The sequence below is a fragment of the Jaculus jaculus genome, chromosome 6 (assembly GCF_020740685.1).
Source record: "Jaculus jaculus isolate mJacJac1 chromosome 6, mJacJac1.mat.Y.cur, whole genome shotgun sequence".
Classification (NCBI taxonomy): Eukaryota; Metazoa; Chordata; class Mammalia; order Rodentia; family Dipodidae; genus Jaculus; species Jaculus jaculus.
Window position 1 is genome coordinate 65,320,966 of NC_059107.1, and position 16,552 is coordinate 65,337,517.

General features: G+C 39.3%; 1 protein-coding gene across 1 annotated transcript; it reads left to right on the forward strand.

Moving 5' to 3' along the window:
- The first annotated feature begins 3,409 nt into the window (after positions 1-3,409).
- Positions 3,410-6,724, forward strand: LOC123461715 (nucleoporin SEH1-like). The gene is made up of 2 exons (XM_045153595.1): positions 3,410-4,499; positions 6,028-6,724. Exons 1-2 carry the CDS (start codon positions 3,427-3,429, stop codon positions 6,221-6,223), a joined length of 1,269 nt encoding a protein of 422 aa, XP_045009530.1. The 5' UTR covers positions 3,410-3,426; the 3' UTR covers positions 6,224-6,724.
- Positions 6,725-16,552: the final 9,828 nt, after the last annotated feature.

Genomic DNA, 16,552 nt, shown 5'->3' on the forward strand with positions numbered 1-16,552 from the left:
GACCAAATTGATGAATATGAGTGATGTCAATTTGCCAAAGGGCATTGGCCTTGAGGCCCTGGGGATTAATACCCATTGTCTGAAGGACAGGTGTTGTTATTAGTGAGTCACAGAACTGGCATGTTTTTAGTATATGTTGGGGTTGATTTTTGGGAATCATAGGGAAGTGTGATTGTAATCCCTTAAGGTTTACATGGATGTTAGCATGAAATTTTTCTGCTTCCTCAAGGGTGGCCAGGAAGATGTCTGTTGGGTCTGCTAGTGAATTTCTCTTGGTGAGGGGGCCAGGTAAGGGGCTGTGAGACCTTATGTGTTGTGCAAACAGGGGGCCCTTCTTTTGCAAATGAGATTGGAGACTTTTATTGTGCCGGCCTGCAGCACGAGAGTAGAAACAGACCCTGAAGGAGAGAGTGGGAATGAATCTGAGACAAGAACACAAGGAATGGAGCCAAGACAAGTTCTGATAAAGGTTCAGGTTTATTCAGGCAGACACAGCTTATATACAGAAGAAAAAACTTTCTTAACAATGCCTACATGCCTAAAGTCAGCTTCATCAGGGCCATATGATCATTAATGTCTCTGTGTCTGGCGCCTGCTTCATTTAGGCCATACAATAAGGCCTCTGTGCCTGGTGCCTACCTCACTAAAACTGTACGTTAATTGCTTCTGTGTCAAGAGGTCAAAGAGCAGCTGCAGTTCCCGAGGTTGAAGAGAGGCTGCAGCTCCTGACATCTAGGGGTCGAGCCCCAGTTGCTTGATCTGATCAATGGGATTAAATTCAAATCAACAGCAAGAAAAGCTATTCAGCATACACAAAATCATGGAAACTAAACAGGACACTACTAAATAATGAATAGATCAATGAAGAAATGAAGTAGGAAATCAAACAATTCATAGAATTAAATGATAATGAGAATACAACATACCAAAACCTTTCAGATGCAATGAAGACAGTACTAAGCAGGAAATGAGTAGCTTTAAGTGCCTATATTAAGAAATTAGAGAGCTGGGTATGGTGGCACACGCTTTTTTTTTTTTTTTTTTTACTTTTTTTTGGCACATGCTTTTAATCCCAGCACATGGGAGGTAGAGGTAGGAGGATCGCTGTGAGTTCAAGGCCAAGGCCAGCCTGAGAATACATACTGAATTCCAGGTCAGCCTGAGCTAGAGTGAGACTCTACCTCAAAAAAACAAAAAAAAAAAAAAAAAAGAAAGAAAAAGAAAAAGAAAAAGAAAAAGAAATTAGAGGGCTGGAGCCATGAAATAGCAGTTCAGGTGTTTGCATGTGAAACCTAAAAACTGAGGTTTGATTCCCATGTAAGCCAGATGCATATGGTGGCCCATGGATCTGGAGTTCATTTGCAGTGGCTAGAGGGCCTAGCATGCCCATTCTGTCTCCTCACTCTCCCTCTCTTTCTCTCAAATAAATATTTTTTTTCTTTTTGTTTTTTTGAGGTAGGGTCTCACTTTAGCTCAGGCTGACCTGGAATTCACTATGTAGTCTCAGGGTGGCCTCGGACTCATGGCAATCCTCCAACCTCTGCCTCCTGAGTGCTGGGATTAAAGGTATGTGCCACCACACCAGGATAAATATTAAAAAAAGAAAAAAAAACAACTAGAAAGGTCACAAGTAAATAACTTAATGCTTCGCCTTAAGACCTTGGAAAAAGAAGAACAAAGCAAACCAAAAATCAGTAGATGGGAAGAAATAATAAAGAGTAGGGAAGAAATTAATGAAATAGAAACCAAAAATAGCTATCCAAAGAATCAATGAAACAAAGAGCTGGTTCTTTGAAAGGATAAACAAGATCTGACCAAAAGAAAGAGTGAAGAGATGCAAATTAATAAAAATAGAGATGAAAAAGGCACCATTACAACGGATACCAAAAAAATTCAGAAAGTCATAAAGATATACTTTAAGAACATATACTCCACTAAGTTTGAAAATCTGAAAAAAGGATGATTTTCTAGATTTATATGACCTACCAAAATTAAATCAAAATGAGACAAACCATGTAAATACACCTACAACAAGTATGGAGACCCACACAGTTATAAAAAAAAACAAATCTCCCAAGCTCAGCATAGTGGCACACACCTTTAATCCCAGCACTCAGGAGGCAGAGGTAGGAGGATCACCATGAGTTTGAGGCCACCCTGAGACTACATAGTGAATTCCAAGTCAGCCTGAGCTAGAGTGAGACCCTATTTCAAAAAAAAACTTCCAATTAAAAAAAAATCCAACTCTGGTGGCAGAGGTAGGAGGACCACCATGAGTTCGAGGCCACCCTGAAAGTACATAGCTAATTCCAGGTCAGCCTAGGCTAGAGTGAGACCCTACCTCGAAAAAAAAAAAAAAAAAAATCCAGACCCATATGGATTTCCTGGTGAATTTTCCAGACCTTCATGGAAGGACTAACACCAATGCTTCTGAAACTTTTCCATAAAATAGAAAAGGAAGGAATACTACCAAACTCCTTCTATGAAACCAGTATCACCCTGATACCAAAATCAGATAAAGACAGAATTTTAAAAATGGAAAGAGATGTTGCTGCCTGGCTAAATGTATATACTATGCTTATCAAACTACCCAGTAAGCACTTCTCTTAATGTTCATACCCTTATATTAATGCTACTCTCACTTTTGGTAGAGAATCTTCTCTTTTCAGATAGCAGTGACCTTGGGACGACTCGGCATCATAGTGCTGGAAAGAAGTGACTGGAGTACTGAGTAACATCTCGATCACACCTTCCAAGGCTCAGGTCCTAATGCGGAAGAGGTGACAAAAAGAATGTAAGAGCCAAAGGAAGGGTAGGACTCCTTACAACGTGCTCCCTCCAGACACAAAATGGCCTGGATATTCATGACCTCACAGTGCCTGACACTACCTACACAAGACCATCATAAGAGGAGGAAAAGATCTTGACATCAAAACAAAAGAGAGACTGAGATTGGAGAGAGGATATGATGGAGAATGGAGTTTCAAAGGGGAAAGTGGACTTTTGGTTAAGATGATGGCCTAGGAGCCACACCAAAGTCTAGGGGAGAAAAAGCCTATATGTGTGTATATATATATATAATATATATGTCAAAATACATACTTTTTCTAAAAAGTGAGGTGTATAAGAAATTAAAGCAGCAGCAGAGAAGCAGGAGAGATCCAGAGCATCCAGAGCCCACACAAGCTGAAGCAGCGACAGCGGCTCCTGCAACAGCAGCTCCAGGTCCACAGGGCCACAGCTGCCAGGCTTGGCTTGAGCCACAGGAAAAGCCAGGTGAGGGGATTTTCCACTCACACTGGAGCTCTTCGCAGACTCAAGAAATGTGAAGAGAGACGTGCCGTACGCGCCCCCGCGGCGGCCGGTGCCTGTGGGCCGCACGCCGCCCTCTGGGAGGCGGCACGCCGCATCGCGTCGCGGGGAGCCATGTTTGTGGCGCGCAGCATCGCGGCGGACCATAAGGATCTCATCCACGATGTCTCCTTCGACTTCCACGGGCGCCGCATGGCCACCTGCTCCAGCGACCAGAGCGTCAAGGTCTGGGACAAAAGTGAAAGTGGAGATTGGCATTGTACTGCTAGCTGGAAGACACATAGTGGATCTGTATGGCGTGTGACATGGGCTCATCCTGAGTTTGGACAGGTTTTGGCCTCCTGTTCTTTTGATCGAACAGCTGCTGTGTGGGAAGAAATAGTAGGAGAGTCCAATGATAAACTGCGAGGACAGAGTCACTGGGTGAAGAGGACGACTTTAGTGGATAGCAGAACATCTGTTACTGATGTGAAATTTGCTCCCAAGCATATGGGTCTTATGTTAGCAACCTGTTCAGCAGATGGTATAGTAAGAATATATGAGGCACCAGATGTCATGAATCTCAGCCAGTGGTCTCTGCAGCACGAGGTCTCCTGTAAACTAAGCTGTAGTTGTATTTCTTGGAACCCTTCAAGTTCTCGTGGCCACTCCCCCATGATAGCTGTAGGAAGTGATGACAGTAGTCCAAATGCAATGGCCAAGGTTCAGATCTTTGAATACAATGAAAACACCAGGAAATATGCAAAAGCTGAAACTCTTATGACAGTCACTGATCCTGTTCATGATATTGCATTTGCTCCAAATTTGGGAAGATCTTTCCACATTCTAGCAATAGCAACCAAAGATGTGAGAATTTTTACATTAAAGCCTGTGAGGAAAGAGCTTACTTCCTCTGGTGGGCCAACAAAATTTGAAATTCATATAGTGGCTCAGTTTGATAATCATAATTCCCAAGTCTGGAGGGTGAGCTGGAACATAACGGGAACAGTATTAGCATCTTCTGGAGATGATGGCTGTGTAAGATTGTGGAAAGCGAATTATATGGACAATTGGAAGTGCACTGGTATATTGAAAGGTAATGGGAGCCCAGTTAATGGGAATTCTCAACAGGGAAATTCAACTCCTTCCCTTGGCTCAACTATTCCAAATCTCCAAAATTCATTAAATGGATCTTCTGCTAGCAGAAAGCACAGCTGAGCGCCAGCTAACTGGATAACTCGGGTGTTTTGCTGCTTGTTGCATGCACACAGGACAGGAATGGAGAGTCAACTCCTTTCCCCTTCCCCAGCGCCGTTTGACCTCTCCCAAGATACACCAGCAGCCTGCTCACTACTAAACCCAGCCCAAAAGGCCTTTCAAAAGACAGTGCATATCAGTTTTTGTACTAGTCAGTTTATTGACACTATTTAGAGAGGTTTTTGTTTTTTGTTGAGAATTCATCACCAAAACCATTTTTTGAAATGTACCTAAAACTAGCTTGGGTTTAAACACTGAAATGATAGGCAGCTGGGAGGAGGGAAAACATAATTTTATTCCGTTTGGAGAATATAGGTGTATTTCATTTTCTAAAACAATAAGCTAAAGTAATGAACTTTTGTAATTTTAATTTGAAGATTGAATAAATATTTTTCATAAAGATTGTTTTGAGTGCTAATTGCTTACCTTTTGTAGAATTGCTTTATATGTGATATTATTCCATTCAACTGTCATTTTCTTTGTAATTTTATTTTTTAGTTTTAGTAAAGGAGTAAGTTATTCAAGTATCTCTGGGGTTGAGATGAGAGTGATTTGGATGTACAGTTCGAAGCCCAGTAGAGCATTGCATCTGGTCCTGTTTTATGTGGTAGTAAAATAGTGGAAATATTGTGTGAAGCTCTTGACTCATTATAGAGCTGATACTTCTAGTATGTGCATGACTATTTTCATGGTGTAACTATGACTTGATTTTCTTTAATATACAATTTGAAGTATCAAAAGTTTTGTTAAAAGTGCATGAAATTAACATTCCACATCTTAGGATTTTCTTTAGTTTGCTGTTTCAGTAAGTTCGTGTCCTCTAAAACTCTGATGACAATGCTATTAAAATTTTCCATTTACTAAGATACATAAACATTACGGGTAAGTTATAAGATGGTGGAATAACAGGGCATAATCATTCTTTCAGCCTTTTTACTAGTCAAAATTCTGTAACTATTCTAAGGTCTTTGCAGAACTATAAGTGTTTAATGATTATCTTCCTTCAAAAGCTGTTACAGTAGTCAGCTTGACTTTGTGAAAGTGTATTGGAATTAGTTCTCAGTATCATGTTCACACTGAAAATATGTGCCTACCCTCACTACAATGTGGCATTGCTCGAAATTAAAAGAGGATATGTAAACTTTCAGAATAACATCAAATGTGTAAGAAGATGAGAAAATGTTTTAAATTTATAAAATTAATGTCTTTGTAACATACTGATACTTTTTTTGACATTCTGTTTAAGAGATTGTGTTTTTAAGTTTGTGTACTTCAGCAGTTGATTTAAGTGGTCTTGGTTTGTGCTTTTATTATGTTCTGTTAGTTGGGGCATGAATATACTAGCTTCTTTTTTTTTCTTTAAATTCCAGCATGTGTTTTCTCTTTGGTTCTCTTTGTATTTACTACTTTCTCTTTTTCTTCTGTTCCCCCCCTCCCTGTTTTTGTTTTGGTGTTTTGTTCCTGTCTTCATTGTTTCAGGTATTTCTTTCCCCCTCTGGATTCCCCAAGGGCTGGATCAAGATGGTCCAGTTCTTCTCAGCTCCTTCCTCCTCCTCCTGCTCCTCTGGTAGAGCACTCTTGTGATGCCGACACTGCCAACCTCCAGTATCCTCATCCTCCCAGAGGGTATCTCTCTCGGCCTCTTAATCCCTTACCTGAGAATGAAGGGGTTTAAGTGCTGACTCAAAGGCCTCCTTACTTAAATGCTTGTAAATGCTTTCATCCCAGGCTGCTTTTTGATTTTCTTCATTTTCTTTCTGAAGAAGTTTTCTTATTCAGGATCTGTCTTGTATGTATTACAAATGCAGTGTTTGGAACCTAAACCATTTGTACATCTTGTCTAAGGAACATTGCTTTCATTTGTTGATTACCTTTGATAAAAGAGCTGTGAACAAGCAGGCTTCATTTTGAAAGAGTCACAGCATCTGATTGCAAAGTGCCTGTTGGTTCATTTTATTTTGAGCTGTAATAGAGTTACATTTCTTTGACCTACTGATTAATGTAAAAGCATATCACTGTGGAGTTCACTCAGCCTTGGAGACATACTAGGAAGTGGTTTGAATCCTACAGGTTAATGTTGCAAATGGTGAGAATGTAAAGTAAATCATTCCTTTGTATAAAGCATCAAGACATAATATTTTTCTGGTTTAATTTTTTTTTTAAAAGGAATTGTCTTTCACTACCTGGAATTACTGTTTAAAACTTTTGTAATTATTGTCTAAGTATTATTTAATAAAAATGTTTTAAAACACAAAAAAAAAAAAAGAAAAAAGAAATGTGAAGAGAGAACAGCAGTGAACAACTGACTAGCAGATCACAAGGCAGAGGATCACATAAACCAGTGAGAGACCTAGAGCCACCATTGACAGCCTCCCCTCCCCACCACCAGTGCCCAAAGGGGAAAGTGGGGGGAGGGAGAGTATTACCATGGGATATTTTTTATAATCATGGAAGTTGTTAATAAAAATTTGAAAAATGGAAATAAAAAAATAAAAAAGGAGAGAGAAAGGAGAAAGAAAGAAAGAAAGAAAGAAAGAAAGAAAGAAAGAAAGAAAGAAAGAATTACACACCAATTTCCCTCATGAACACAGATGCAAAAATTCTCAACAAAAGCTGGGCATGGTGGCACATGCCTTTAACCCCAGCACTCAGGAGGCAGAGGTAGGAGGCTCACCATGAGTTTGAGGCCATCCTGAGGCTACATACTGAATTCCAGGTCAGCCTGAGCTAGAGTGAGACCTTACCTCAAAAAGCCAAAAAACTAAAAATATAAAAATAAAAAAGATCATTCACGGGCTGGAGGAATGGCTTAACAGTCAAAGCATTTGCCTACAAAGCCAAAGGACTCAGATTCGATTCCCCAAGATCCATGTTAGCCAGATGTACAAGGGGGAACACACATCTAGAGTTCATCTGCAGTGGCTGGAGGCCCTTGTGGGTCCATTCTCTCCCTCTTTCTCTATCAAAAAAAAATTAATTTTTTTTAAAAAGATCATTCACCTTGACCACAAAGGTTTCATCCCAGAGATGCAGGGATGGTTCAACATATGTAAATCAATAAATGTAATACCCTATATGAATGGACTGAAGGACAAAAATCACATGACCATCTCAATAGATGCAGAAAAGGAATTTGACAAAATTCAACAGCCCTAATGGTAAAATCCCAAAGAAACTGGGAATAGAAGGAACATAGCTCAACATAATAATGGCTATTTATGACAAACCTATAGTCAACATAATACTAAATGGGGAAAATCTTGAAGCTTTTCTGCTAAAATCAGGAAAAAGACAAGGGTGTCCACTGTCCCCACTTTTATTTAATATAGTACTGGAAGGCAAAAGACACACATAAAAGAGATACAAATTAGAAAGGAAGAGATCAAATTATCATTATTTGAAATTATATGATTCTATACATAAAGGACCCTAAAAACATTACCAGCAAACTATTAGAGCTGATAAACACTTATAGCAATGTACCAGTATACAAAATAAACACACAGAAATCAGTAGCTTTCCTATATACTAACAACAAACACATTGAAGATGAAATCAGAGAATTACATCCATTCACAATTGCCCCAAAAATAAATAAATAAATAAATGAAATTCCTTGGAATAAACCTAACTAATGAAAACTTTAAAATATTCAAGTCGGAAATTGCAGAAGACATTAGGAAATGGAAAGACATCCCTGTTCTTGGATTGGAAAAATCAATATTGTGAGAATGTAAATCTTACCAAAAGCAATATACACGTTTAATGCAATCCCCATCAAAATTCCAAAGGCATTCTTCACAGAAATAGAAAAAAAAAAAATGCTAGCCTTCATTTGGAAGCACAAAAGACCTCGAATAGCCCAAAAGACAGCTGGCAATATCAACATACCTAATTGTAAGCTATATTATAGAAAGATTTTTTTTAAAAAAGGAATGCACTTGGGAGGCAGAGGTAGGAGGATTTCTGTGAGTTCAAGGCCACCCTGAGACTACATAGTGAATTCCAGGTCAGCCTGGGCTAGAGCGAGACCCTACCTCAAAAAAATAAAAACAGCATGGTGTTGGCACAAAAACACACACATTGACACTGGAACCCAGATGTTACTCCAGGCAGCTACAGTCATTTTTACTTTTGACAAAAATGAAAAAATAATATATTCATTAGAGAAAAGACAGCCTCTTCAACAAATGGTGCTGGGAAAGCTGAATAGCTATATGTAGAAGGATGAATAGAGATTCGCACTTCTCTCTATACTAAAGAATGTAGTCTAAATGGATCAAAGACCTGATATCAGACCTGAAACTCTGAAACTGCGGGGGTAAACTCTTTAACACACTGGCACAGGCACTGACTTTCTGAACATAAGCTTCGGTTGCTCAGGAAATAAAACTATGTATCAACCACTACGACCTCATGAGATTACAAAGCTTTTGTACAGCAAAGGGCACTGTGAATAGGGCAAAGAGGCAACTTACAGAATGAAGAAAATCTTTGCCAGCTATGTATTTGACAGAGGATTAATCCAGGACATACAAAGAACTCAAAAATAAATAAATAAACAAAAAGAAATCAAACAACCCAATTAAAAATGGGTTATGGAAGCTGTGTGTGGTGGCACATGCCTTTAATCCCAGCACTTGGGAGGCAGAGGTAGGTGGGTCTCCGTGAGTCTCGTTCGAGGTCACCCTGAGACTATATAGTGATTTCCAGGTCATCCTGGACTAGAGTGAGACCCTACCTCGAACTCCCTGTCCCCCCCCCCAAAAAAAGGGCTATGTAGTCCCCAAAGGCTGCTCAGAAAAGCCATCATTGCTTTGTTCCCAGGCTCATCTCTCTGCTTGCCACAAACACCTCTGCTACCTGCCTTAACCTCCCTCCCTTCAGCCATGGACTCTAGCAGAATTTTTTTAAGGTTATTTATTTATTTATTTATTTATTTATTTATTTATTTATTTGAGAGGGAGGGAGGGAGAGAGAGAGAGAGAGAGAGAGAGAGAGAGAGAGAATGGTACGCCAGGGCCTCCAGCCACTGCAAACGAACTCCAGACATGTGCCCCCCCCTTGTGCATCTGGCTAACATGGGTCCTGGGGAATCGAGCTTCGAACCAGGGTCCTTAGGCTTTACAGGCAAGCGTTTAACCACTAAGCCATCTCTCCAGCCCTCTAGCAGAATTTTTGCCAGTCTTTGAACTCTGGTTTCTCTTTGGCATTGGCTCAACGGTGCCCCACCATGTCAGACACAGCTGTGGACAACAACTCCGAGATCACCACCAAGGATTTGAAGGAAAAGATGAAGTAGAGGAGGAGGCAGACAGTGGAAGAGAAGCCTCTGCCAATGGGAATGCTAATGAGTAAAATGGGGAACAGGAGTCTGACAATAGGTACATGAAGAAGGTGGGGAGGAAGAGGAGGAGGAAGAACGTGATAGTGAAGAAAAGGATAGAGATGAAGATGAGGACGCTGAGGCAGATTTGGGCAAGTGGGCAGCTGAAAATGATGAGGATGACAATGTTGATACCAAGAAGCAGAAGACTAGACAGCGAAAAAGGAAAAGTTATTGAAAAAAGGCCACCATGACCTGTTCACCCTGTTTTTTTTTTTTTTTCTTAAAAGTACTTTAAAAGGAAAATTTGTAATTTTAAATTTACATTTTAGGGCCAGTCATTTTTAATGATAACAGATGACCAGACCAGCCTTCAGAATGTTCTCTGTCCTACTTCTGAGTTTACTTGTGGTGTGACCATGTTCATTATAATCTTAAAGGAGTTAAAAAAAAAAAAAAAAAAAAACTTGGTTAAAAAAAATAGAAAACTGTAAAGAAGAAGGGATTCAGTGGAGGGGGCAATGAAGGGGAAAAGTGAGGGGCATAGGAGAGGATACTGATCATGGTATATTATGTATACTGGTGGATGTTGTCAATAAAAAAGTACAGGCTGTGAATTATGGCACATACCTTTAATCCCTGCACTTGTGAAGCAGAAGGAGGAGAATTGCCATGAATTCGAGGCCACTCTGAGACTACGTAGTGAATTTCAGGTCAGCCTGGGCCACAGCAAGACCCTACTTCAGAAAACCAAAAATATAAATAAATAAGTAAATAAAAATAAAGAAAATAAAAGGTAAGGTAACATTTCAACATATGACTTTAACATTATCAAGGACTTTCTAAATAGAATCCAAGTCTCTCAGGAAGTAAAACCAATAATCAACCACTGGGACTTCATGAAATTATATGGCTTTTGTATAGCACAGGACACTGTGAACAGAGCAAAGAGGCAGCCACAGAATGGGAGAAAATCTTTACCAGCAATACAGCTGTGGTGTCCCCTATAAACTTAGATGCTCTGAATGCTTCCCAGCTGATGGAGATTTTGGAATTAACACCTCCAGGAGGTACTGTATTGTTGGTGGCAGGCTTATGGGTATTATAGCCAGCTTCACCTTGCTAGAGTTTGGCACTCTCCTATTCCTGTTATCCATTTAATGTTGGCCAGGGGTGATGTCCACCCTTTGCTCATCCTATCATTTTCCCTGCCATCATGGAGCTTCTGCCTAAAGCTTGTAAGCCAAAATAAACCTCTTTTTTCCCAAATCTGTTCTTAGTTGAGTGATTTCTACCAGCAATGCAAATCTGAGCGCCACAACATCTGACAGAGGACTAATATCTAGGATATACAAAGAACTCAATAAACTAAATAATAAGAAATCAAACAACCCAAACAAAAATGAGCTTGGGGGACTGAAGAGATGGCCTAGCAGTTAAGGCATTTACCTATGAAATCTAAGGACCCAGATTTCGTTACCCAGTACCCACATAAGCCAAATACACAAGGTGGGTGCACACATTTGGAGTTCATTTGCAGGGGCTAGAGGCCTTGGCATGCTTATGTTCTCTCTCTCTCTCTCTCTCTCTCTCTCTCTCTCTCTCTTTCTCTCTCTCTCTCCAATAAATAAATAAATACAAAACAAATGGACTTAGGGATGGAGAGATAGCTTAGCAGTTAAGGCACTTGCCTGCAAACAAGCCAATCAAAAAATGAGATTGGAAGCTGGGCATGGTGGAGCACACCTTTACTCCCAGCACTTGGGAAGCAGAGGTAAGAGGATTGCTGTGAGTTTGAGATTACATAGTGAATTCCAGGTCAGCATGAACTAGAGAAAGACCCTACCTCAAAAACACAAAAAATAAAAATAAAAAATGGGATTGAGGAACTGGAGAGATGGCTTATCAGTTAAGGGTTTGACTGGGAAGCCTAAGGACCCAGGTTTGATTCCTCAGTACCCATATAAAAGCCAGATGCACATGGGGGTGTATGTATCTGAAGTTCATTTGCAGTGCCTATAGGCCTTGGTGTGTCCATTCTCTCCTCTGTCTTCCTCTCTCCCTCTCTCTCTCTCTACCAAAAAAAAAAAAAAAAAATTAATGGGCTTACCATCAACTGATGAATGGATAATGAAGATGTGGTACATATACACAATAGAATTCATCAGTGGTAAGGAAAAATGACATAAGGACTTCTGGTTAAGATAGTGACATAGGAACCATGCCAAAACAGCCTAAAGGAGAAAAAGAGAAAATGACAGCAAAATACACTCTTCTACTAAAAAGTGAAGGTGGCCATGTGTGGTGGGGCATGCCTTTAATCCTAGCATTTGCAAGACAGAGGTAGGAGGATCACTATGGGTTCAAGGCCACCCTGAGACTACAAATTGAGTTCCAGGTCAGCCTGAGCTAGAGTGAACTCAAACAAAAAAAAAGGGGGGGTGCATAATAAAGTATCAACCAGAGCAGAGAAATAGGAGAGATTTAGAGCATCTAGAGATTACAGAAGCAGGCAGAAGTGGCTCCAGCAGTGGTGGCACCAGTTCCACATTACCACAGCTGCCAGGCTGAGCCTGAGCCACAGGAAAAGCCAGGTAAAATTTTCTACTCACACTGCCCTCCTCACAAACTGAAGAAACATAAAAGGAGAATGTCAGGGATCAACAGAACAGCTCATGAAGAAAAGGATTGTGAGAACCAGTAGTAGAACTTCAGCCACAATCCACAGTCTCCCCACCAACCACCGCCAGCACAAGCAGCAGAAAGAACAAGAGACTTGAGGAAGGGAGTTCACCTACATACCACCAGGCACAGGTAATCAGAGCAAAAACCCATTGACCCAGCAAGCCTACCTGAACCCACAGCACAGCAAAGAGGGACCCAAGTGGGTGTGCATTATAGCTGAGACCAAAGCCATTCCAAAAGGTAACTGGGATTACACCAGGTCAGAACCTGCCAAAAAAAAGCCTGGTATATAGGCTTGCATCAGAAGTGCTAATTACATCTTCCATGTCAGTGAAAAATATATGTTAATTCTCATGGGTAGCCGGATTTGCAAATCTTAAGGAAGGTATATTTTGGGCTTGTCATTTGTTGCTTCCTGATTTATAGTGCCTTTGTCTCCTCTTCTGTAGATCCTGGGGGAAGGGTCTCACTTAGTCACAAGCTGACCACGGAATCCTCTACAAACCAAAAATCTCAACCTCCCAGTTGACAGGATTTAGAATATGGGGCAACATACATCCTTAGGGACTGTGATTTTGTTAGAGGAGCTCTCATAATACCTACTCTTGCATAAATACTCTGCTGTTTTTCATTGGATGTGTATATTGTTTACTTAAATTTTAGAATTTTCCTGTATTTTGTTCCCACAGCCTACTAGAATACTCTGATAGCAGGCAAACCCAACACCTAGGTTCACTTCTGTAGCTACTTTGAGAATCTTAACAGCCACACCTAGCACCTTAAGTTACATCTAATAATAGAGCAGATAATTAGAAAATCCAATCATTAAATTAATCCAAGATGCAAAAATCTCTACATTATAATACAAGAAGCACACGCAAAAAAAAATCAAGACAATATAAATCCACCAAAAAGTATAGATCCATAAGAAATGACATCCAGTGAAACTAATTTAGAGGAAAAGTCTGAGAAAGATTTCAAAAGAATGATTATAAATATGCTCAAAGAAATCAAAGAGGAAACCAAAGGAATCAAAGAAGACACAGGAAACCAATTTAATGAAATAAGAAAGTCAATACAAGACATCATAAGGAAATACAATAAGGAAATAGAAACAATAAGAAAAAACAGTCAGAAATCCTAGCAATGAAAAACACTGTCAGTCAAATTAAAAACTAGAAAATCTCACCAGTAAAAAGGATGAAGGAGAGAACATAATATCTAAAGTAGAAGACCAGATGGCAGATCTAAGACAATCCAACAAAGAGAAAGAAAAACTAATAGGAAGGTACTAATGGGAATTTCAAGATATTTGGGACATTAGAAAAAGGTCAAATGTAAGAATTCAGGGTACAGTAGAAGAAGAATTTTCCTGCAAAGAAATAGGTTTTTCAACAAAATGATAGAAGAAATTGTCCCACAAATTAGGAAAGAGATGCAATGCAGATACAGGAAGCCTTTACAACACCAAACGGACAAAACCTGGAAAGAACCTCTTCTTGCCATATTATAATTAAACTACCAAACAGACAAACCAAAGAAAATATATTGAAATCAATTAGAAAGGAAAATCAAGTCACATACAAAGGCAAGTCCATCAGGATCACAGCAGATTACTCAACACAAACTTTAAAAGCCAGAAGGGCTTAGAATGATATATTCCAAGTTCTGAAAGATAACAACTATGAACCAAGGTTACTTTATCCTGCAAAGCTATCCATTTAAATAGAAAGAGAAATGAGGATATTCTACAACAAAAGCAGGCTAAAGGAATATTTGAAGACAAAACCAGCTCTACAGAAAATACTTGACAGGATTCTCCATGCTGAAGAGAAAGAAAAGCACATATAAAAGGAACCTGGAAAAAACAAACCATGCTGAAATACTAATTAATAAAAGAAAGCAAAAATAAACCAGAAGAACTACAAAACAAAAAAATGGCAAAAATAAATAGACACTTTTCAATAATACCTCTTAATATCAACAACCTCAATGCCCCAACTAAATGACATCGGTTTTCAGACGGTTAAAAAGCAGGATCCTTCAATTTTTTGCCTCCAAGAAACTCACCTTTCTTCAAAGGATGGACACTATCTTAGGGTGAAAGGTTAGAAAATGGTGTTTCAAACAAATGGGCCTAGAAAACAAGCAAGGGTCACCATCCCAATATCTGACAAGTTAGACTTCAGGCCAACATTAGTTAAGAAAGATAAGGAAGGTCACTTTATATTGATCAAAGGAACACCACAACAGGAGGACATTACAATCATAAACCTATATTCACCTAATATGGGGGCTCCCAATTTCATCAAACAAACAGTATTAGAACTCTAAGGTCAAAGATAACACCAAACACAGTTGTAGTAGGTGACTTCAACACCCCATATATCAATTAACAGGTCATATCTGAAAGAGCCATAGTAACACAGTATCAAAAACAGCATTGTACTGGCAGAAAAATAGACATGTAGATCAATGGAACAGAATAGAAGACCCAGACATAAGTCTGGGTAGCTATAGCCACCTGATCGTCAACAAAAATGCCAAAAATATCTATTGGAGAAAAGACAGCCTCTTCAGCAAATGGTGCTGGGAAAACTGGATATGTATCTGTAGAAGGATAAAAATAGATAATTATCTCTCCCTATGAACAAGAATTAAGTCCAGCCAGGTATGGTGATGCACGCCTTTAATCCTAGCACTTGGAAGGCAGAGGTAGGAGGATCATCATGAGTTCAAGGCCACCCTGAGACTACGTAGTTAATTCCAGGTCAGCCTGAGTCAGGGTGAGATCCTACCTTGAAAAAAAAAAAAAAAAGAAAGAAAGAAAAATGAACTGGGAATAGTGGCACACACCTTTGATCCTAGCATTGGGAGGCAGAGGTTGAAGGATCATTGTGAGTTTGAGGCCACCCTGAAACTACATAGTGAATTCCAGGTTAGCCTGATCTAGAGTGAGACCCTATTTCAAAACAAAAACAAAAAAAAATGGGGGGAAGGGAGGGAATTACCATGGGATATTTTTTTATAATCATGGAAAATGCTAATAAAAATTTAAAAAAATTTTTTTTTTCTACATCCCTAGCCATGAGGGAAATGCAAATTAAAACTACATTGAAATTCCATCTCACTCCTGACGGATGGGCTACCATCATGAAAACAAATGATCATAAATGCTGGAAAGAATGCAGAAAAAGAGAAACACTTCTATACCACTGGTCAGAATGCAATCTGGTCCAGCCATTGTGGAAATCAGTGTGGAGGTTCCTGAAACAGCTGAAAATAGATTTACCATATGACCCAGCTATAGCACTCCTAGGCATATATCATAAGTACTCATCTCACTACATTAGAGATACTTGCTCAACCATGTTTATTGCCACTCTATTCACAATAGCTAGGAAATGGAACCAGCCTAGATGTCCCTCTACTGATGGGTGGATAATGAAGATATAGCAAATTTTCACAATGGAGTGCTACTCAGCAGTAAAGAAAAACAAAGTTATAAAATTTTCAAGAGAAGGAATGGATCTGGATAGGATTATACTAAGTGAGGTAACCCAGGCCCAGAAAGTCGAACGTCGTATGTTCTCTCTCACATATGGATCCTAGCTCCAAATGATTGGACTGCTTTGTGAGTAGGAAAAAAACTCAGTAGCAGAGGCCAGTAAGCTAGAAAGGGGATACAAAGGAAATAGAAAGGGAGGGAGGGGTGAATTAATAGGATGGTAATATAGATAGATAGATACATAGATACATAGATACATAGAGATAGAGATAGATTAGATATAGATATAGATATAGATATAGATAGAGATAGAGATAGAGATAGAGATAGAGATAGAGATAGATAGAGATAGAGATAGAGATAGAGATAGAGATAGATAGAGATAGATAGAGATAGATATAGATATAGATATAGATATAGATATAGATATAGATATAGATATAGATATAGATATAGATATAGATATAGATATAGATATAGATATA